Source organism: Perna viridis, chromosome 7, assembly GCF_037379345.1.
Source record: "Perna viridis isolate PV_CMFRI_1.1 ecotype Kerala chromosome 7, ASM3737934v1, whole genome shotgun sequence".
NCBI lineage: Eukaryota > Metazoa > Mollusca > Bivalvia > Mytilida > Mytilidae > Perna > Perna viridis.
Window position 1 is genome coordinate 3,058,543 of NC_142451.1, and position 25,456 is coordinate 3,083,998.

General features: G+C 33.1%; 1 protein-coding gene across 1 annotated transcript in view; it reads right to left on the reverse strand.

Annotated features, from left to right (window-relative positions):
- Positions 1-7,796: 7,796 nt before the first annotated feature.
- The window catches only part of LOC148610976 (low-density lipoprotein receptor-related protein 2-like), a 42,436-nt gene continuing 24,776 nt past the window's right edge, over positions 7,797-25,456 (reverse strand). Inside the window, exons 11-24 of the mRNA XM_088590944.1 lie at positions 24,597-24,716; positions 23,850-24,080; positions 23,357-23,534; positions 22,763-22,902; positions 22,234-22,390; positions 21,824-21,936; positions 20,991-21,113; positions 20,560-20,730; positions 19,676-19,858; positions 17,883-18,065; positions 17,503-17,688; positions 12,976-13,152; positions 11,768-11,903; positions 7,797-9,944 (exon numbers count right to left, since the gene is read on the reverse strand). Of these exons, the coding sequence (XP_088447070.1) occupies positions 9,668-9,944; positions 11,768-11,903; positions 12,976-13,152; positions 17,503-17,688; positions 17,883-18,065; positions 19,676-19,858; positions 20,560-20,730; positions 20,991-21,113; positions 21,824-21,936; positions 22,234-22,390; positions 22,763-22,902; positions 23,357-23,534; positions 23,850-24,080; positions 24,597-24,716 (2,375 nt within the window). The 3' untranslated portion in view covers positions 7,797-9,667. The remainder of the gene's footprint in view (positions 9,945-11,767; positions 11,904-12,975; positions 13,153-17,502; positions 17,689-17,882; positions 18,066-19,675; positions 19,859-20,559; positions 20,731-20,990; positions 21,114-21,823; positions 21,937-22,233; positions 22,391-22,762; positions 22,903-23,356; positions 23,535-23,849; positions 24,081-24,596; positions 24,717-25,456) is intronic.

Sequence of the window (25,456 nt, forward strand, 5' to 3'; positions counted from 1 at the left end):
TTAATAGGGTATGTAAGTCTCGTTCAAGTTTCATTTTCTTTACCGGAATTTACGACGTAGAACGTATTGAAAACCGAAGACCGATCTGCATTTTATTGTTTACTTCTGGGTACTGGAAACGCTGTATAACAATTCAAAATCTTTTATTTTATACTTTTTTTTAATAACTTTATCATATAGAAATAGATATTAGTAATTTTTTATCGGTATTTTTTACACAAAAAAGATGTTTTGCTCTCAGCACTGAACTAAACTCTTTCTAAATGTACTACTAAGGGGGTTTTTAATATCCTTGACTACCCTGTCGGGTCTCGCACGGACGGGTTTCTAAATGACAAGTCTCCATGCTTTTGAATGGTAGACTATGAACCATTCTCGTGAAATCACGGGGTCACATGACGAGACTTACATACCCTAAAATAAAAGTGTCTGAATCGTTTAGGAAACGCACAATTTAGTGCCATTTCTGTTTCATTGTCATTCGCCTGAGAACGTTGTTCTGTGTAATCGACGAACACAAGTGCAGAAGGGCATGGTATCGTATGAAATGTAAAAAAAAATAATACTAAATCGATAAAAAGTAAGAAACCTCCAAGTTGAAAAACAGACCCTGGTATGAACTCACAAGTGCCTGAACACTTCATTATATAAACAAATTCTTAATACCTGCTGTTATTTACAAAACAAAAATCGCACCTAGTTGCAGCTGTGATAAGTTTTAAGAGTGGGAATCTCAGGAGCAGATGCAGAAAAATGAAAGAGGGGTTCCGATTCAGATATCTATAAAAAGAGAGGATCAGGCTACATGGTAACGTACTAAATGCGCTTTATTTATTAATTGCGTTTATGTATTCGTTTTTAGGTCGTTCATATCATTAGCAAGTTTTTAGCTTTTCAAATGATTTTTAAAAAAAATTGTTTTAATTCGTTAGCATTTCTTTAGCTCGGTATAGTGTATGGAGGCTGTTAAAAAAAATTTGGCTATTAAAATCTGCATTATTAAGGACAATTCAAATGACATTTAATTATTCATTATTCTGAAACTTACTTTTCATTACTTAACATGTCTTTCACTGATCAAATTTCCATTTTGTGGGAACACTCATATGACAATCTTTCATATTAAACAAAGAAATAAAATTGGGGTCACGGAATTTCTTTTCTTGTAATGTAAAAACGAAATTAAAAAATCGCATAACATGTCAATAGAAAAATTTCTCGCCTATTACCCCCTCCACCCTCGAAAAAGCGTTTTAAATGGGAAATGAAGGTAACCAGGATAATAAAAAGGAATGTACTAAGAAAATATACACATATACAAGAACGAACATGACACAATAAGTCACCACATGCTTAAATATACTGCAAATACCATTTGTAAACCATTGCTAGTACTGATTAATGCATCGCTTCGGTCGGGTTGCTTTCCTGATATAGGTAAAACATCGATAGTAATGGCACTATACACAAAAAGGTGACTAATCACTAGCAAATAATTATAGACCTATTGCATTGTTAAGCTGTGTAGGTAAGGTGTTTGAAAGAATAATCAAGGGAACCAAGGTTATAGCGGTACTCAAAAGAATGTAATCAAGAGACAAAGACCAGACATGGAAAAAAGATATACACAACAAAGAACATAAAGTGACTAAAATCTTACATACAAAGTAACAGAAAAAAAAAACAAAAATGAGCAACTCGGGCTCCACTAAAAACTGGGAGCATGGACCAGGTGCACCGGTAGGGTAAGCGTCCTCTGCTTTTCTAGAAACACCCTCCGAGTTGGTCATAAAGAGTCAAGTCCGGGGTAGACGAAAGAGGGAAGGAAAACTATGGCACGTTGAATAAATCAGTTTTCATGGCACAGATGGATACACCATAACGATCCACTTCCGTAGTGATGACTTTAATCTTGTAGCAACATAACCCTGTTCCAGAAGCCTCTTTGTTAGAATTCTAGCGCGATACAATAAGTTTCGGCAAGCTCTGGCATAACGTATTAGTTGTGGTATGAACACTCCATACGCAGGTGCTGAAAGGTTTGTTTATCAATACATATTTATTTTTTTTACATGAAAGATCTCTTACACACGTATCAGTGCGGTTCTAGACCTGGCCACTCGACTGTACTACAGCTATTAATAAAAATCTAACACAATGTGTGTCTTAGAAAAACGGAAAGTTGTATGCAGTGTGTTCTGTGATATTTCATACGCGCTTGACCTTGTTTGGCACACAGGGTTAAATATCAAATTGAAAGGATATGGCCTTTCCGGAAACATTTTGAACTGGCTAATAGATTATAAAGATTAGCAACTGAAAACAAATAGTATTTGTTAAGAGGCTTCTGTTCAGAATCCGAGTGTACCACAAGGATCCGTTTTAGGACCTTTGTTATTTTTAATATAAATGATATAGCGGACGACATACATAGCTTATCGCGCTTATTTGCAGATGATACATCACTTATGTATTCTTCAAGCTATTTACCAGACTTCGAACTTAACAAAATAATGATCTTAACATACTCAATGAGTGGTCACAAATGGTGTGTGACATTTAACTCTCTTTAAACTGAGTCGATTTAATTTTCAATCATATCAAATGCAGCTCCAAAGCTGCTGATCGCAGAAGAAGTAAAATCTGTAGACAATCAATCAATCATAAACACCTTGGTTTAACTTTTCATCAAATTGTCGATTGAATATTCATATTGACATTTAAAAAAGTGCAAAATCTCCCATATTTCAAAGACAAAACAATACCGATTATTTCATATTCATAAACTTCACCGATTGCATTTAAAATTTTCAATTATAAAAGGCTATCGCAGAATCTCAAGAATAAGGATTTCAAGTCTAAACTACCTGATCATTACTGTACTTGCAATAACTCTCCATTCAAATATGGTCCTTCCGGTCACGTCACTAAGGGAGATTTCATCATAATAGAAAACGAATCTCACCGTAAGGTCCTTTCTAAAGGTCCCAAGTACTGTGAACCATGTTCCATACATTGGAATTATAACTTTACAATCCTTATGGATACCGTGGAGGACTATGCAAGAAAATGGATAAAACGAAAACAAGAAGACATTGATTCACTGCCATTGTGGGTCAAGGCTGCGCGGTCTTAAATTTTGAAACGTATAAAAGTAGTAAGTAGGCCAATGACTGTCAATGCTACATCAGTTTTCAAAGACCCTGACGTAGCCAATACATTGTCTACTATACATGTCAAATATAATGTCGTACCAGCAGACAAAGCCCAAAACAACATTGTTTTTGTCTGCAAAACACATTAAATCCAATGTTTATTCAGAGGTGACGTAGAAAATAATAGCAGTAATAAGACCTATACTGCTACCGCAGTCTCCAAAGAAAAGATTACGGAAAACCATAGATCTGTACTATCCTCTTTCGGTCTCTTACCAAAGACGATGATTGTGACGTACCATCTACATAGTGGATTCCCAAACTCTACAAGAATTCGTACAAACAACACTACATAGCTGGGTCTGCAAAATGTACCACCAAATAAAAAACGATTACAAATCATCTTCCAAATATACCGAAGAAGATGCTTTCAAAATGCTGGAAAAAAATGTGCTCCTCTACTCGCTGACCTATTCCTTTACTCTTATGAGGCTGACTTTATAGCTGATCTTATCCAAAGGAAGGAACATCGTTTATCCAGATCTTTTGATCTCAGTTTCCGCTATAAAATATAGATGACGTATTATCGTTAAACAATCCTAGTTTCAGGGATTTTATACATCGCATCTACCCCAAAGAACTTGAGATTAAGTATACAACGGACACTGTGAAGTCAGTCTCATATCTTTACCTACACGTAGAGATCGATGGTAAAGGAAACGTATTGACCAAACTATACGACAAACACGATGACTTTTTATTCCGTATTGTCAACTTTCCTTTCATCCTTTCATCTGTGGCAACACCCCTTTATGACTTGCGTATGGAGTTTTCATATCACAACTCAAACGTTATGTCAGAGCTGGCCGTAACCACGCAGACTTTTTTAACCGCGGTAGACTTCTTACAATAAGGCTTCTGGAACAGGGTTATGTTGCTACAAGATTGAAGTCATCAGTATAGAAGTTCTATGGGCGTCATCATGCTTGTTGTGTGAGTCTGTTTTCCATGTCTTGATTACATTCTTTTGATTTCCGCTGAAATCTTGGTTCCCTTGATTACTCTTTCCTGACATTTGGTACTTTTTTAGTTTTTCAGATCTTTTATAGGACCATCAGGACGTTTGCTCTAGCGGGATATAAAATGGACCAGAGTTTCTCATGAATTTTATGATTTATAATACTGATCTAACAACAACCTGAAGCTCTTTACCTATTTATATAATAATGCAATTTACGTTGTGGGGGTAGAGGTGGTATTGCCATTTATCCTCGGTAGTATGTCAGATGATGCCATTATCAGAGCAGAAACGACAAAGCAATCGGCTCTCAGTAGTATATGTCGTTTGGTGCTCTAAAACAGAGGTGACATGACCGTCTACTACTCATTAATATCGTTACTAGATCGAAGATGATATACCCATCTACTCCTGATTGTATGTCATTTCTTATTTTTGTAAGAGCGAGGCGGTATACCCATCTACTCCTGATAGAATGTTAGTTGATATCGTTGCCAGATCAGGGGTGGTCAAGCTCTCTAATCCTTGAAGTACTTGGGTTTCTAATGCTGCCAGATCAAAGGCGGTATAGCTAACTATTCTTGATAGAGTTGATATGGTTGCAAGAGCGAGGTGAAATAGTTATTTACTGCAGATAGATTGTTAGTTGATGTGTATGCCAGAGCAAGGTGGTATAGCCATCTACCCCCAATAGAATATTAGTTGATGTATATGCCAGAGCAAGGTGGTATAGCCATCTACCCCCCAATATAATATTAGTTGATGTGTATGCCAGAGCAAGGTGGTATAGCCATCTACCCCCAATAGAATATTAGTTGATGTGTATGCCAGAGCAAGGTGGTATAGCCATCTACCCCCAATACAATATTAGTTGATGTGTATGCCAGAGCAAGGTGGTATAGCCATCTACCCCCAATACAATATTAGTTGATGTGTATGCCAGAGCAAGGTGGTATAGCCATCTACCCCCAATACAATATTAGTTGATGTGTATGCCAGAGCAAGGTGGTATAGCCATCTACCCCCAATAGAATATTAGTTGATGTGTATGCCAGAGCAAGGTGGTATAGCCATCTACCCCCAATAGAATATTAGTTGATGTGGTTGCAAGAGCGAGGTAGTAAATCCATCTACTCTTTATAGAAAGTAAAGCGATGTGGTTGCCACAGCGACGTGGCATAGGCATCTACTCCTGATAGAATGTTAGTTGATGTGGTTGCAAGAGCGATGTGGTGTGGTACAGCCATCTACTCCTGATATAATATTAGTAAATTAGGTTGCAAGAACGAGGTGGTATTGCCATCTACCCTGGTAGAATGTTAGCCGATGTTGTTCCAGAGCGAGTTGGTATAGCAATCTGCTCCTGATAGCACGTCAGATCATGCCGTTGCTGGAGCAGAAGTGGTATAGCCATATTATTCCGGTAGTATGACAGTTACTGTCTTACCAGAAAAGGTCTAGCGATCTATTCTTGGTAGTATACCTGTTTGTGTCCTTGTCAGAGCAAAGGATGGTCAGCCATCTCTTCCCATATAAAGTACGTCAGTTTGTGTTGCCAGATCAGAGGTGGTCGAGTAATCTATTCCCAAGTATAGTATGTTAGTTGATTTTGGTGCAAGAGCACCAAAATTTTTACAATTCAGATACATATAAATCCAAGTTCAAACGTGAAAATAGGAAGCAGAGACAATATACGTACACAATATACTGATGTCGGTTGTTGTTGCAGTATACATGTAGCATATATATTAAATGAACATATCTAACGAAATTGAGATAAATACAAACATTAAAGTTCTCATAACACAATTCTTGATAAGAGATAAAACATCTATGCAAATTAAAATTTTGTATATGTAATTTTACGAATTGAATAATCTTATCCTCGATGTCAAGATTGATTTCATTGCCCGAGCGGAGGTTTTCTAGCAATCTACTTCCGGTATTGTAAGTCGAAGTTGTTGTCAGATGTAGCCTGGCCATCAACTATTTGTAGGTCAGCTAGTGTCATCTATCATGCTACAGAAGTGTCAACTCTTGAAGATGTCTTTGCCATTGAGTAGGTGCAGAAAACGATTACTTATTAAGTATCCATCACTCCGGTTGATGTTCAAATATTTCTATGTTTCCATAGTAGGCTTTTAATAAGTTTTGAAATTAAAATTCTTTGAACTGTATAAGAATCCTTTTCTCGAGTGTTACTATCATAGTGATCTTAGTTTACAATTGTAGGTATTATTTTTGTTCAATTCTTCATTGATGTATTCACATATTGACCTACACTTAGAAATCGATGGTAAAGGAAAACTATTGACCAAACTTTACGACAAACGTGATGACTTTTCATTCAGAATTGTCAACTTTTCTTTCATCTGTGGCAACACCCCTTCGGCTCCTGTGTATGGAGTGTTCATATCACAACTCATACGTTATGCCAGAGCTTGCCGAAACTACGCAGACTTTTTGTATCGCGCTAGAAGTTTAACAAATAGGCTTCTGGAACAGGGTTATGTTGCTACAATATTGAAGTCATCACTACAGTAGTGTTATGGTCGTTATCATGAACTCGTGGATCGTTATGGTGTATCCATCAGCACCATGAAAACTGATTGATTCAACGGGTCATAGTCCTTTCCTAGTTTGTCTACCCCGGACTTGCTTTTTATGAGCAACTCGGCGGGTGTTTCTAGAAAAGCAGAGGACGCTTACCCTACCGGTGCACCTGGTCCATGCTCCCAGTTTTTAGTGAAGTCCGAGTTGCTCATTTACTTTTGTTACTTTATATGTATGATTTTAGTTACTTATGTTCTTTGTTGTGTATGTCTGTTTTCCATGTCTGGTCTTTGTCCCTGGATTACATTCTTTTGATTACCGCTATGGCCTTGGTTCCCTTGGTTACTCTTACATATTATCTGCCCAATTCTTTTTTTCACTGAACCTGTTTTTGTCTAGTATTTGATTATTCGGGATTTATTCTTTCTTTTTGATTGTTTGTTTATTCTATTATTTGTTTTTAGTGTTTTATGTTCTACTTCTAGCAAAATATAAATACCAAGTCAATGTATTTTGATTGCTGCTGTATACACCTCTATGTTTCCATCTCTCTTTGGTTCCTTTTTGTTAGCACTATTTATCAATGTTTTCTTTGGTCTTGGCGTTTCAAACAATCGTTAACATTTAAGAATTGAATGTTTCATTTCTGTAGTTTCATCGGCGTGCAAAAGCATTGACATTTTACAACGCCGATGAAACGTAGAAAAAATGGAATATTCTATTCTTATAATTACATTTCATATGTTTCTCTTATCTTATATCTATTTTATATTAGATATACATAGAAAAACAGGCAATATACAGTGAGCAACAAAAATATAGTCCACTTAATTGTGGGCGTGGCCATAATGCTAAATAACTAGATGTGTTTAATCGACTCATGAAGACTCATGAAATAGAATTAAATAAGCGTATTTTGATGATAGGCACAATAAATGTATTAATATAAAAATGGTAGTTAAAATTTTTATTTTAGTTATATTCTGAATGAGATTTTTTTTGCTTTGTTCATATTCAAACATAGTATTTCCTTTTTTTACATGTTCGGAAGGCTAACATAAAATAGGAACTTGATCATACAAAATATATTTATTTACAATTATATCCGTGGTATAATTCGTCTGATACGAGGTTTCAGGAGTAGAAATGCCCTTACGGAGTACATGAGAACAGTTGAAACAGCATATGAAGTTTTAAACAATATGTTAAACGGTTCGACATAAATATACATGACATGTGACACGAATAAAAAACATCCACAAGTTAAACTCTTTAAATGTAATTTCAATAAATAAATTAATCTCATCATTCAATACTACACAGCCAAATGTGCCACTCGTGAGAATCTAATGGTTTGCATCATATGATAATCATACAAAACGATCATGATACGATAACCCTGCGTTTCAGTTATCATATAATTATTGTATTATTATCATAGGATTAAGAAATGAAAATCGCATGATAACCGTATGACTATCATATGTAAATTATCATATGATTATCATATGAATCGTATCATATGTAGCACATTAGTCTGTGTAGTTTGAGAAGAATACATTACATCATTTGTCATTGCATGACACTAACTATTAAAAAATCAACCACACAGTTACACAACGGGACCTGCCCTTAGCAGACAATGTGTTTCTTAATAAGGAAACAACACATAAATACAAAGGTTTGTGATTATTATCTGCACGTCAAAGTTGTAATTTTTCACATTTCACATGGCCTGCTAGTACCAAATCATAAAAAAATGTGTATTCAGTTAGGAAAATATTTTCATCTTTTAACTTGGTAAAGTACCTGTCAAAACATCGTGTTTTAAAATGACCAGTGCTATAGCTTCAAGTTACGAAGGTATTGGTAGATGAGTATTTTTAAGTACACATGTCGTTTAATGCTTCTCAATAATTGTAAAGCTTTACCCATAAGTATTTTGAAATTACCTTTTATACAGTAAGCAAAAATGAAGCAAACAAGTATGTACCAACATAATATCATGGGATACAAAACGTTTGATTGAACTGCTGAGACGGGTTCCTGATGGAATATAAAAACTAACGGTTCTCTTGAGTACACATAGCGATTAACATAAGACAAAGCAAATAACACACAACAATAAACATAACAAGCTAAATCATATGTTTGAGCTGTTTGTATAACAACCCAGAAACGTCAGTTTCGAAGTATGTTTTTGTTGTATGACAATCTAATATCATTTTGTAGCACCATACAGTATAGAGCTCCGTATTGAAAACATTTTTATTGACTTTTAAATAATAATGGTAAGGGTCGCCATTTGTCGCAAGGCTATTGCCTAATGAGACCTATTGCAATTCTAAAAGATTTGCATAAGTAAAAACGTTTAGAGGATTTCGTAATCTAGCACACAATGAGGTAACCGACGAACTAATCTCACATTGGATTTCAAAAATAAAAAAAAAAAAACTAGCATCATGACAAAGACAAAACTTACAAATCCAACAACTATAACACATGGAATATATTCTACAGTTACTGTCTTGTTCACCTTTTTATGTACATAAATATCATGTGACACAACCATGGATTTCATAACAAAAGTAGAAAAGTTTGTATAAATCACTAAAAATACAAAATATAACAAACAATTGTAAAATATCTTGAATAGACAACTTTTCATATGGGTCTGAATTGGCTGTTTGCACCACAATTTTATTTAAAGATTTAAATTGTCACTGCAAAAGTGCAGCAGAGGTCAAAATCATATGTAATGGACCAGGGAAGGAGAATAGTCAGATTAACCATACAAATGTATGTTAAAACATAACAGTATTAAACGTGTGTAATTGTTGTATATAGAGAAGTGGTCAAACTCACAAATATAGACCCTGAATATCACATGTACTGTAAAACTATTTCAACACAATCATGGCAACACATTCTTCCATTCGTTTTAAGCTTTACTTTGCAAGTCTCCATTTTTGGCAGGAGTTGGTACACCTTCCACCGCCACGCTAACATCACTGGGGTCAATATTTTGATATCTAGGGTTTATTTCTGCAGTAACATAACCTTCCTCCCGACAGTTGCTAAAATTTCCATAGTCTGGTTGCTGAGCGATTGGATTAGAGAAACCACCGACACCAGAATCGATGTTGACATGCGAGTCATCAAATTTTTTGAATTTCAGATTAGTATCTGCCATCAACTGGCCTTGTGGTCTTTTTCTCCTGAAATAAACACATAATTGTATAATGGACAAACTGACATAATATTTTCCAGTAAAATGAGACGATTGTGGAGTAACAGCAAATAGTTTGTGAACTATATAAGAAAGGCCTAGTTTAAAATAAAAAAAAGTCAATCTATAGACGTTCCTTGTAATTTCATTGAAAAGTTATTTGACACTTTGGTAATACCTGTTATTTTTTTTATGGAAGTGAGGTTTTGGGAGCTGGAAAAAAATTTTCAGTGACTCTGACCCATATGAACACTACACTTGAAATTTATAAAAGAAATCCCTGGAGTAAATAGTAAAACTACAAACATTGCATGCTTAGCAGAACTGAACAGAACATATCTACATCTAAACGTCCAATTGAATACCATTAATTTTTAAACCATATTATTAACTCCTCTGATATACTGGTTTACGAAATGTTCAGACAAGTTGAAAAAAACAACAACTTGTGGATGTCTCATATAAAAATATACTAAATAAGTTGGAGTTCTGTCATCTTAACATACACCTTAATAACCTTCAATTTTATATCAAAAGAATCGAACAAAGACTACACGATCAACTTAACCAAAAGTTAATAGGCTCACTTGCTATGACTGAAAAATTTTCATTTTCCCGTAAAATATTTATTCCGTCTAAAAGACCTCATATATTGATTTATGTAAATCTTAAGTAGAAAGATCTATCACCAGTAAATTTCGCTTGAGTACACATGCACTAGAAATAGGTAGGGGTCCATACAAAAATATATAGAGAAAAAAATGTATTTGTAAATCATGTGATAGTTGGAACATAGAGGATGAGTATTATTTCTTCACGGTATGCACCCACTACACACCACATAGACATGAAATACAGAATCAAATTGGACAACCATAATTTAATTTCTTCATCAAAACCTCACCTCACACCAAGAGATATAACATACATATATATTCATATACATTCATGAATGAATATTGGAATCGAAGGTCAATTTAATTTAACAGAAATTATATTAATATATAGCGTCAAAGTTTAAACTATAGATTAATATATTTTGATCAGATTTACATCACTGTCGCACCATGGTCATAAATTTAGTTTATATGTAATTTATATTCCATTGTACGTTTTTTGTTCATGCCATAATCATTTACTGTAAATGTGTTTGTGCAAATAAAATTTCTATTGTCTATATCATATACCTATACATTAAAACTAAAAAATGCATATACATTTATTAGCAAATGTGTAATTGCAGCAAAAACACTGCATTTCGTTAAAATTAATTGTAATGGTGAGGGTTAATTAACTTTCAGTAATAAAACTCCCACGATTATTAGAATGTTAATTGAAAATAAATAAATGATCAAATGTGATTCTTTCCCGAATTCCTGATTTACCATTTACATTTTTCAGTTTAAATATGACGATGTATATGTGCAAATATTTCTGAAGAAGCTAAATATGAGGGGGAAAATGGAGTTAGTTGCATATAATTACATAACAAATGGAATCTAATTAAATATTTTTCTCAGAATAAGATAAACGGACTAGTTATTTGTTACACATATGTATTATAAAAGGTTAAAAACAAGCAATATATTTTAGGTTACAGAAACTGAACTTACGAGGATAATTGTCTTCAAAGGTATTCAATGCAGTGTGAAGTATTATTCGGTTCCCATGTTATCAATTTGCATGACATCAAATAACTCTTTCTAGCTTGACCTTATTAAAAATCTAATTCTGACATATGCAGAAGAATGTAAAGCCTCTTTGAAAGAATCTGTTAAAGCCATGCACACAAATTCGTAAGAATCAACTTACCACCAGACAAAGTAGACAACAACTAGAACTATGAGAAGTGTAATGACAATGGCAGATATAGCTACACCAGCCACAGCTCCTGCTGAGGTACCCTCCTGTACCTGAGCTTGAGATACAGTAGGATTATCTTCTACCACTGCAAATATATATTATAAGAATATCGATTTATCATTAATATGTGCAATCTAATCTTATTATAGATTAAATTCAATCAATGTTGAAAGGATTAACACAAAAACATAAAAAAAACATCATAAAATGACAACATAAATATCAAACGTAACACACAGGGTTCTTGAACGAAAAAATGGAGATTTAGAAAACAAAACATCAAAATCATGGGAAGAGATTTATTACTGATTCAATATTAATTTTCGCGGTGTTCTAATTTTCACTATTTTCGCGGTGGACAGAAACGGACGAAAAGTAGTATCCACGAAGTTAATTTATAACACTAATATATACAACCCTTATTATCTTTGTTTTAAAATGGGAAAAATTAATGGCTACCAATATGTATATTGATAGAATCCGCGAACATATTCTCGAAAACTAATTCTTTTACTGTATCCAATCAGTAGATATGCTTTGTACCACGCGTGTTTTATGTATATTCTAATTTGTTAATATTGATGCAATATTTTCAGTTAAATGTAGGCTTCAAACTAATCATTTAAAAACATAATATTGAATTATTTACTTTTGAAACGTCCGTCAAAAACTATATTGTCTCACTCAGCTAAAAATAACCCGTTAAAATGTATCAAAGGTCATGCACTGCTGCATGTTGAGGTCTTTATAAAATGAATAGTTGCCCTTAATTCACAAGATGAATACCCATGATACAAATCCTCAGTCCGAATGTCTCCCATTTCATTAAACCCGTATCTGGAAATATCATCTAGAAATATCACCTATCTGTGTCGTGCACATCTACACACGAAGCTAATAACCTTTCTTTTCATTTGAATGTACATTAAAAGTTTGTAAAAAAAAACAGGGAAACAGTGTTAATCGCTCACACCTTTAATCAGATGATATAATGCTCTATGAACAATAACGTGAATGGGAATATCAGATTCAGATTTTTTAAATTCTGGGTCCGATATCTTACGAATTCTCTATTCTCTAGTTTCTCTTCAATTTCTCAGTTTGGAAATCAAAGTTTCATAAAACTTAGTCCCGACTCAATCAGATATTTGACATACCAATACATAATTGATTCCTATCCACCGCCCATTTTCCATCATTGCACGTCACATGTTGGACAATAGGTTGTTGGACATATCCATCATCACACTGATAGTCACACGTGACACCATGTGAAGCTGAGCATGGCTCGATGAAATTTCCATGTGAGAAAACTTTGCCACATTTAGCCTTAGCTATACAATAATCATAGAAAGGTAAAAGGTTTAAGTGTAGGGGTGACGTTGATTAGGCATGTAGGAAAAACGTATTATTTCTAAATTATGCTTTTATATTGTAATTTTAGTTTTTTTATTTTGATTTTTGATTTGGGTTTCAATGTCATTCCTACACATGATAGTAATTCGAAAATATCTGTACTTTATGACCACATTTTGGAGAAAATTGACGATTTATTAACAATCAATTATTTACCAAAGCATCAACGGTGCCATGAATGACAGTTCATTTTAACAAACAAAAGAATGAATTAACTGACGTCATCAATAACAAATAAAATACAGATATTCTCGTCCAAAACATTACACTACATACTAGAATGTTAGATACGACAATAATGGGAAATTATTAACAGTGAAATTACATGATGAACACAGTTGTGAAATACATGAAATTCAAGATCTTATTTAAAAAAAAAAGGTTTTATTTGTAGCGGAAATAGCAAAGTATTTCCCACTGACCCGACACGACACGACAGAGCAAAAACAGTAACAAGCAAATATAGCACACAACAGACAGAAACCAAAACCAAAACGTCAAATGATCAAAGGAACCAAGACTCTTGCTTGCAGAAATCAGAAGAATATGATCAAGGTACAAATACCAGACACGGAAAACAGATACAGTCCCTGTATGGGGTAAACTTCCCACTTGCCCCATACCCCATTGCCCCATCCCCCATTTCACATAGCCCCATAGTCCCATATCCCATTGCCAGATACCCTATTTCTTATAGCCCCATTCCCCATTGCTCCACCCCTCATAGCATCGACTTATTTCCCGTTGTCAAATGCCTTTCCCCATTCCGAAAGGAAAAGTAAAGTAAATATTTTATCAAACACATATAATGCATAAGGATGCAAAAAGTTTTGTGCAATCCATATTAATTTTAGAATCTCGCCGGCGAGTTCGAGAATTACCAAATCACGCGATATTTGCATTGTTTACATGTATTACATGTATCGCTACTTCGAGCTGCATGAGATATAATCATGCACAATATTCTTAAAACTATAGATATATGTATAAATTGTGAATGAATTTGATTTCTAAAATTATTCTTAAATGTTAAAATTGTCCAGATAAGGTTTTTGTTGATTGTTGTTATACATATATTTCAAACAAAATTCTTGAACATGAGATATTTTTCCAAATCAAATCAGTGCCAACACTTAAACTTACATTAATGGAATTAAAATTTTTAATAATTATAGCTAAACATATTAAAAATGGCAATATTTATATCTAGTTGGTGGTTACGAAACTTATATTTCAGTCAAAAATCTTCAAAAAGACATATTTTGCAAAGTGTATGTGTGGGAACAATTTGAATATACCTATTAGTCTAAAATTATTGTAAAAATGTTAAAATTGTCTATATCATTATTATGTTGATGGCTGTGATACATATATTTCAAATAAAATTCCCGAAAATGAGATATTTTTTTGCAAGTTAAATGAGTGAAAACACTTAGAATTACTTGAATGGTGTTATATTATGTTTTAAAATTTAAAAATTGTCAAAAAAGTATCATGTGAGATGCTTTGACACATTAATTTCAGTCAAATTTCACAAAAATGTCTTATTTCTGCAGATTATATGGGTGCCAACAATTTTAATTTAAAAAATGGTCTAAAATTATTGTTAAAAAGATTAAAAATGGCAATATTTGTATCCGGTTGGTGGTTGCGACACTCATATTTCAGTCAAAAATCTTCAAAATGACATATTTTTTATGGTAAAGGAAAACTATTAACCAAACTTTACGACAAACATGATGACTTTTCATTCAGAACTGTCAACTTTCTTTTCATCTGTGGCAACATCCCTTCGGCTCCTGTGTATGGAGTGTTCATATCACAACTCATACGTTATGCCAGAGCTTGTCGAAACTACGCAGACTTTTTGTATCGCGCTAGAAGTTTAACAAATAGGCTTCTGGAACAGGTTATGTTGCTACAAGATTGAAGTCATCACTACAGAAGTTATATGGTCGTCATCATGAACTCGTGGATCGTTATGGTGTATCCATCAGCACCATGAAAACTGATTTATTCAACGGGTCATAGTTTGCCTTTCCTCGTTTATCTACCCCGGACTTGACTTTTTATGAGCAACTCGGCGGGTGTTTCTAGAAAAGCAGAGGACGCTTACCCTACCGGTGCACCTGGTCCATGCTCCCAATTTTTAGTGGAGTCCGAGTTGCTCATTTACTTTTGTTACTTTGTATGTATGATTTTAGTTACTTTATGTTCTTTGTTGTGTGTGCCTGTTTTCCATGTCTGGTCTTTGTCCCTGGATTATATTCTTTTGATTACCGCCATAACCTTGGTTCCCTTGATTACTCTTTGCAAAGTGTATGCGTGATAACACTTTCAATATACCTTTTAGTCTAAAATAATTGCAAAAAATGTTAAAATTGTCTATATTATTATTCTGTTGATAGCTGTGATACATATATTTCAGACCAAATTCTTGAAAATGAGATATTTTTTGCAGATTGATTGAATGCTATCATTTAAAATGTCCTTTCTGGTCTTACATTATTGTTTAAAATGTTAAAATTGTCAAAAAAAGTAACATGTGTGATGCTTTGACAAATCAATTTAAGTCAAATTTCACAAAAATGTCATATTTCTGCAGATTGTATGGATGCGCACAATTTTAATTCAAAACATGGTCCAAAATTATTGTTAAAAATGTAAAAATGGCAATATTAGATTCTGGTTGGTGTTTGCAACACTCACATTTCAGTAAAAAATCTTCAAAATGACATATTTTTGAAAAGTGTACGTGTGATAACACTTTTAATATACCTATTAGTATAAAATTATTGTAAAAAATGTTAAAATTGTCTATATTATTATTCTGTTGATGGCTGTGAAACATAAATGTCAGACAAAATTCTTGAAAATGAGATATTTTTTGCAAATTGAATGAGTGCGAACACTTGAAATTACCTTTTTGGTCTGATATTATTGTTCAAAACGTTAAAATTGTCCAAATAGGCATCATATGTTTGGCTATGACATATTGATTTCAGTTCAATTACTAAAAAATGACACATGTCTGCATATTGCAAGGATGCGAACAGTAAATAATTTCAATAATGGTCTAAAATTGTTGTATAAAATATTACAAACGGCAATATTATTATCCTTTGCGAAATTGCTATTATAATGGCATACTTTTGCCAATTGACAGCAAAGGGAATCAACATTTTATTATTTTTAAATAGTCTTGTTATTGTTGCGCGATGTGTTTAATTTGTCAATATCAAAATCATACGAGTGTCTCCAACACAAAATTATTTCAATATGAATTTTCAAAAATTATTTACGTTTAGAAATTGTATGAGCGCGAACATTTTCAATATATTTAAAAAAAAATGTCAATGAATAATGAATTGCGACACCTGTAATTAATTAAAAAGTACTCTAAAACAATCTTGTTTAAAAATTTTTTTAATTGCTGTCATCGGATTATGATATGTACGTTGCTTGCAGAAAAAGGTAGAACAACTTTAACTGACCAATCAAAACTATTCCCTCGCCCCATTCCAATTGCCCTATTCATTTACCCCATTCCCAATGCCACAATACCCATTGCCCCATACCCCATAAAATGGGAAGTTTATCCCATACAGGTACTGTACACACAACAATAAACACAAAACAACCCAAACTATAACTACAAAACAACAAAAGTAAATGAGCAAATCGGACTTCACGTGGAGCATGGACAAAGTGCACTGGTAGGGTAAGCATCCTCCGTTTTTCTAAAAACAACCGGCAAGCTGCTCATAAAACTTCAAGTCCAGGGTAAACGAAAGATGGAAGGAAAACCATGAAATGTTGAACAAAACTGTTCTCATGGTGCAGGAGGATACACCATACTGATAGTTCAAGTACGAACCAGCCTATCACTTGAGCTTCGCGGTAATTCCTTTTTTTTCAGTTTGAAACCAGAATTTTACCACACAAGAAAACTATGAGAGGTCTATCATTTTCTCCTGACTCAAGAAACGCTTTGAACACTAATTTACGAGGGAGAAAATTTCTAATGATTGCCGATATTGAAAATACTGAACGTAGTTAAACAGCTACATTTCCTGTTGCTGAATAAGTTCATTTCATGCAGTGCATAAGTCAAATGAGTTTGACCAGTTAGAAAACAGGCAAAGGGAGAAAGTTCATGCAGTTAAAGCAAATTTTGATGATGTTGATAGTTGGGTAATAGATTCAATATTTAAAGAAAAAGATGTTTATTTCATTGACTATACTTACAAAAAAGTAAGATTATTTACCTTGAACACATAGTGACTGCAGTTGAAACTGCCATTTACCATTCTCTTGGCATCTTAGCTGACCTATGGATGGGTTCTTTATGTATCCAGTATTACATGTGTATGAACAATATTTTCCGGTATAGAATGTACACTGGTTGCCGAAAGCACCATTTGGAATCGATGTTGGGCAACGTAATGTCGAATCTTTAGTGGAAAAATAAAAAGAATCAAGGTCAATGACAAGTCTCAGATCACTTTAAGAAACAAACATTTTTTTTTTGGTACTGTTCATTACCAACCCTGCTATAAAATATTACTAGAGTATTCATATTACACGCATAACAGCTATTTATACACATGCTTGGTACTCACACTATGGACAGTGAAATAAAGTTTACCTGGCTGACAGAAGACCCCTTTAAAGTTCCATTGTCCAGATGATAGGCACACAAGAGCTGTAACGGCATTATTCTTAAGGAAGCCTGAGTTACAAGTGTAATCACATTGACTTCCGGCCGACCTTGTACAATCTGATGCCAATGCTCCATCTGGTATAGAAGCTGGGCAATAGTTTTCTGAAGCTGTAATATATATCATAATAAAAAATCCCATCTTTCAATAAACAGATTACCATTGCAAGCAATTAAATTCTATTATTTTTATATCTACATTTTTCTACACACTCTGGGTCAACATGCTGCTGATGACATGTTCCTCATTCAGACCTGTACACAGCGGAACGAATCTTGCTATGTTTGTATACGTAAAGATTTAATGTTTAACATGATATCATAGCTATAAAAAAGCTTCGGATTACATTATAAAAGGTATCTCCTAGATTGGATAGAAGGAGCATACGAAAATCACAATAAAAGGAACGCCTTAATTTCTTTGATAAGCCCAAATATAATCGTTAATAATAATAGGTTATTAAATTTATCCCACTTTTTCAACAAATATGACAATGTTTGAGTAGCATCATTTTTACGAGAACAAAAACAATGTTCATTCACTAAACAACACAGAAAAAACTCATGCAGACAATTTTGTGTAATCCAAAACATGACCCATTAGACAAAGAAAAAAACATAACTAGTTAAAAATATTTAAAAAAAAAAACAAGAAAAAAGACTGTTTTTCCCTGGTTCGATATAATTCCCTACATACAAAATACCTTCTATGTCACTTGACATAATATTTCAACATGTCGAACTAAATTTTTCAAGTGACACCAGATATATCATGTTTCCAATAGCCACGATCTTTAAAATGGAAGTTATGTTAGAATATCTCGACTACACTACAATAGAGTTAGCATTTCTCAGGCAAAAGTGGTTTACAGGATAGGTACTGTCACGAATTTCAGTGTTCATCAATGATTTATGTTAAAATCACATGCTTTTCTTATTACAACAATGTAAACAAAGGAAAGAAAGGATATACAGAATTTGTGACAATGATATTTTTTAGAAATTGAAGGTAATCATGTGTTTTTAGTAAATCTACAACTTTCACATCAAGAACAATATTGTAATGAATAATAACCATTCGTTTAACACGTTGCTTTTGGTAGAAAAGTTGCTCAATTAAGGCATTTGCAAATGATATTTCTCAAATCAGTCACTTTTGCCTGTGCAATATAAGTGTTAGTCACCGTGTAAACAAATGGTAAAAGGAAAATTTGACGGAATAGGGTGACCATTGACACAGCAGGAAGAAGTTGTAACAAAATCTTACCGTCCACTAAAAAAAGTAAAATAAGACAGACAATTAAATATGAAAATAAAATCATAACATTTCACTTTATTCCCTGTATTTGTAACAATAGATACAGAGGAATCAACATATACAAAAAATAAAGATAAGAGAGAGTAATGCGGTGACCTCAACATCGAGTTATTAAGAGGAAAATTTACGACATTTGAAATAAGTTCTGGACGAAATGTCAATAAAACCTAATGAAGAATAAGAAACTGTCTTTTGTTCAAAGCTGTAAAACGCATTGGTATTATCCAATTTAACTTGAAAGGAGATGATACTGCTTGGAAAGTACTAACCAGTTATGACTTAAGCTAAATAGCCAAAAAATGTAATATACTACGTATACGAAAGATATAATGCATGTATCAAAGAAGTAAAATAATAAATCACAGAAAAAGATGAAGAAGTATTTTCTAACACTAAAACTTACTTATACAGAGATCTTGTACTGGTCTACTCCAGGCCCCACTGTTGGTGCACGTTACGGAAGCATCATTATTCTTAGGCACGTAGCCAGCGTTGCATTTAAATGTACAAACAGAGTTGATTTTCTTGTCGCAGTCAGTTGATACATGCCCATTAGGTATGAAAGCGTTACAGGTTCCAGAAAGACCTAAAATTACATTTCACTTAATTGAGTATCATCTTAAAAGCTTTCATCTAAGCTATAGCTGCAATCTTGAGGAATACAATAAATGTTCTTACTAAAATTAATTAAACAGATATTAATGAAAAAAGTGGGTTTTTTTTAAATCTACATAGTGTTGAAATAAAAACAGCTGAATTTTGAAAGATTTTTTACAAAGTCAATATTTTTGTTTTCATTTTAAAATAGTTAATTTCGTACTCACTTGGTATTAACAATTCCCTTATACGGCCCAAGTGAACAAGTATAAGGGTCCCTGTTTACAATAAAAACCTTTCTTCTCAGGGATGAAGAAAGATTAATGAAAAAGATATCCATTCGCGGTAACACACACACACACACACACACACACACACACACATATATATATATTAAAAATAATGAAGTATCTGATACATAGTGTATTCTACAGAATGATTTTGTAAAACCTCGGTTTTATACCAAGTACATTTTAAACCATGAAATAGCATTTCATGACTTTGAACACACATTTTACTACATATGTAGCCATGTGACAACTAACAATATTATTAACATTTATGACATATGTAGTAAAATGTGTGTTCTTTTAATTTGTATTTACCTTAAAGATCCTTAAAAATACTGTTTAAAATGTCCTTTTCAATTGATTTTAAAAAATCAATATTGGTATCAGAATCAATGCTTACTCTGACAAACTGTATGTACGTGTTGATTCCAGTTACCATTATCATCACATTTTAGAACATCGACAGTCTTTTCATAGCCACTGGCACATGTAAAGTTACAGACACCAGTCGCATGACCAATACATCTATCAGCTAGTATAGCGTTAGGTATGCTTGTTGGACATGATATATCTACAACAATATATCAATAAAGATTAACGTTTATTTTCGGGCACATATCGATTCAATTGGAGTAATCCAGAGTAAAAGTAGTTTTTCAAAGAATTATTGTCATCTGTGAATACCAGATAATATGAATAAATCTATTGTTGTTGTTTATCATGCCATCAATAACATTTATCTTATCTCAATGCATTGTAATTACGTTTTTTTCAATATTTAGCTCGGTGTTATGAGTCGACAAAAATTAGAATATTAGCTATAAAACCTACGCTGTTGACATGTTTTGCCGTCCGCCTGTAGATTATCACCATCTTCACATGCACAGGTTCTTCCACTTGGTATAGAAAGACAAAATAATCCACATCCTCCATTGTTTTTGCAGGCGTCACTTACTGTGTAAAAATGTTATTATTAAAACAAACATGTGATTTTACGGTTACATAATGACGTGTGTATTTAAAGAAAGTAATATAAAAACTGTGAACAAATATCACTGGCTTCCCTCCCAAGAAAACATATAGCAGTAAGTAATATAAGGCTTTTAGATGTAAAAACATCCTGTAATAAAGACTCTGTCTGTGAAAGTGTCATAAAATTCCATTCAGCGGTTAAAGAAGAGTTGTGAAATAGTATATCCCCTTTGGTCGACCACTGAAAAAGTCCATATTTTCTAACAGAAAACTTCAAATGCCATTCGGATGGAAGAAAAAAATAAGTGGTTCACAACGGCATCATGTAATAAGGAATCTGTGAAAGTTTCATCTAAGTCCATTCAGTAGTTTCAGAGGGGTTGCAGATGGACAAACGGAAAGACACCATGGTCACTATTAACCTCCCTCTTGTCAAAGCGCGGTATACAAAAAGTGAAGTTAAATTCTAATACATGCAGACAATGTGTGAAACAGTGTAATATACTTTATGGAACCTTGTTTATACCATTCATATAGCGAATTACAATGAGTGAAAATTTACCAAAGGTTTGTCTATGTACTGTTTAAAGTCAAATAATATGATGAACTTGAATACACTTCCAGGAGTAATAAAAGAAAGTGGGGGAAACTTCCTCCTGATCAAAGTAAAGTAACTTTTGTAATAAACATACACGGTTGGTCCTGTTCTGGATACACTCGTATAGATTCTATTCTTCCAAGGGCATGGACATCATTCATAAACGACAGCTTACTCATAGAACTTAATTCAATCTTTGACACATGCCTGTAATTAATGATTAATTTGTTACGGAGTATGCAACACATAAATGGAGTTTTCTTTCTCAAAGTACCTTTAATCAGATGAAATAAGATTGTATTTCAAATTGTTTTAGCATGAATTATACAAATACAACAAACCCATTTTATTCTAATCAAACAGGTAACTGTTACAAATAATTTGTTGGACTAAAGGTATAATTGATTATTTTACAATTAGATACTTCCAATTTTAAGGGTTTTGACAACCAAAAAACCAAAGAAATAGTTCATATTTATGAAGAAATGATAATTCTCTACTCACTGTTTGTTCCTCCCAACGTAATAAAGATAAGGCGGTGATATGTCCAGACCAACCAGACCAGCACTGGGTTCCTCAATGATAGTCATTCTACCATTACCGTACATATCAACACTAAATATTTTACTTAATCCAGCATCGGCCCAGTACAATCTATCAGCTGAATAATATCAAAATGTTCTTGATATAAAATTTCTAAAATATTTAATTCTAAAACCAAGATTTAATTGTCAAATTCTGCTGGTCAAAGAACTTTCATTTTCGCTGTTTTGTGAATAAACTTAATAACTGCGACTGCTTGGTATTTAGTGAATATTTAGAAAAGTTAATTCAGGCAAAATATATAAAAAAAGTTTTACAGGAAAGACAAAATTTAGCACTTTACTAAGGCAGTGATATTTTTTGTTTCAATTCCATATATAACGACAATATGACCGACAGGCATACTTGAGTTAGGTTCAAACCGTAAATGTAAACGTCAATGAGAAAAAATGACTTCCTTTTGAGTGTTAGTCTTTATTTTCCAACTTACAACTAAAATCGATGATGATTCCATTTGGGGCATCAATATCAGTTGTGACAATCTTCTTTTTGTTGGTTCCATCCATATAAGCTTTTCCAATGTAAGATGAAGTCGTGTCACTTGTTGATATATCAGTCCAAAACATCCATCTATCGTAAATTGTAATGTCGAATTAATGCACTTTTCAATCATATTTTATTTTGTTACATTCATTTCTATCAATTTCATGTGTTGTACAATTAATATATTTCACTGTTCAATGTAAATTTTCTAAAGACTTAAAACAATTCAGCTTTTAAGTCAACTCGGATGAATTCGGAGTAAAAATATTAGTTACAAGTATTTAGTTTAATATGTAAAAAATCTATGAAAAAACTATAAAAACAAAACAGAAAAAATCTAAGGCAGATAGTAAGAGTTTTATGACAATTTTCAATATGAGAAACAATACCCGAAATTCCCCGAATTTTTGTCTCAGATCTCCATTTTTCAAGCAATCTGATTGCACATTTTGTTTAGTTGAGAGGGAATTCAGCAAAAATCATTTAGACATTTTTTATGACACGGGACAACTCTATCATAATCGGAAACTGTTGGACTTACCCTTTAGACGGATAGAGAGCGATGTTCTTAGGCAGGTCTAAGTCGGTCATCAAAGTTTTTACTTTACCAACATGTGGATGAATACAGGCAATGTAACTAGACTCGTACCAAGCCTCTGTAGAAAAGTACAGAAGCCCAGAAGAGTAATCAAACGCCAGACCAACAGGTAAAGTTGACCCTTAAAAAATAGAGGAAGAATAAAAATGGTTTCGCTAATTCAATTAAAAAAAAACCACAAAACTATAATAGCAGTTTCTAACATTAAAATGATCTGACAGCTGAACGACATAAAACAAAAATAAGATAAATATTATAATAAAATAACAGTGTTTTTACAGAGAAAACGTGATATTGCTTTTGTTCAAAATGTTTTTTTTTTCTTCCACTAAACAAACTGACAATTAACACAAGCTGAACAAAAGTGTAATGTAATACAATTCAAATCGATTCCTTTTCAAACAGTTTGATGTATAAATTCTTTTAAAAATCTTACATGTATCAAATATAAGTTCACTTGTTGTAGCTTTAAGCTTTGCAGCTCTGATTTCAGTTCTAACAGCATTGGACCAGTACAATTTTTCTGTTGGCTTGTCATAAATTACAGACACTGGTACGTTGACATCTGGGATATCCAAGGCCCGTAACTCTGCATCTGATAAACCTACTTGGTAAAGTCTATCATGTGTTACGTCCGAAATTATGGCAAACTCGTCATAGAACGGTTCTGGAAAAGATAAATACAGCATATGAGTTTGTAAAAGTACCTTTAAAAAATCCATTTACATTACAACTGGCTGACAACTTTTAATATAATTAATAAGATGTACAGGTTCTAACGGCAAATATCGTAGGTGTCGTTGAAAAAAAAAGACTTTTTTTCCATTAACAACAAGGACTATAACTTGATAAAGTAATGCTTATCAAAAGCCATTAATTGAAATGTATATATAGTGTTTGAAAAGGTTTAAACGCCTCCTATGGAAGGTAAAAAACGAGTTGGTAAGTGGGTAATAAGATAACCGGAATTACAATACTGGACAAAAATGAAAAGTCCGCATATAAATGGAAATAACGGGAAGTTAACACCAATGGCCTGGTTTTGTAAAGGTATCTCCGATAAAATGAAGGATTAAATCAAGTTTTATTGCGAGCTTACCCCCCTCGCTTTCATTGCGGTTATTTGTTTCTGGTAGAAATTCGGTTAAGGTTTCTTTTAAGTACTAAAGACAAACAAGTTTACCATTGAAACATGTTTTCCCATCTGAACTAAGTTTATATCCAAAATTACAGAAACATTTCATGGACGTTGCTGTAGGTTGACAGATATGTTGACAGCCACCGTTATCATTGGTACAGTTATCTGAGAAATAAAATACCAGTAAGTAACAAGAAGACATAAGTCATTGTACACAAGCAAGCTCCGGTAAAACATTTATCTAGTTCTATAGAAAGATGTTCACTTCAAACACTGAGTCGGTAATACTAATATGAGTTTTACATTGACTTTCCTACAACCATGACACTCTTTTATTACCAATCTGGTGAACAATACAAAGGACTGACAAAGCTATTGGGACATTTAAACTGACCAGTTGCTATTGAAAGAGTTGATGAATACTCACCTATGAATCGTTTCATAGCTAGCTCCTAGTTATTTAAATCTGAAGCAACTACCTGGGCTATTCTATTTTTCATTGGTGAGGGGAGTTCAAATTTAATAAATTATATTATGTTTCGTATTTTGTTGAAAAGGTTGCAAACCATGATTTAGAAGAGTATATAAAAGAATTTATTTTTATCTTAACTACATTGTACAGAAGTCTTATATATTATTATAAAAATGATACCTCAATTAATATTTATTCCCTCCTTCATAAAACTTGAATAGGCCTACCAAGATGCCCTTTTAGTGGAAAGTATGTGATTCATACTATAGTTAAGGAACAAGTGTTATACAAAGTGCAAACAGTTTGAGGTTCACATAAAAACATTTTTTTTTGAAAAAGTGCTATTAGTTTATTTTATTCAACTTTAAATATGAGTAAGCTTAAAACTGAATTAAATGCTAAATGCTTTATTAATTATGAAGGATTTCCATTG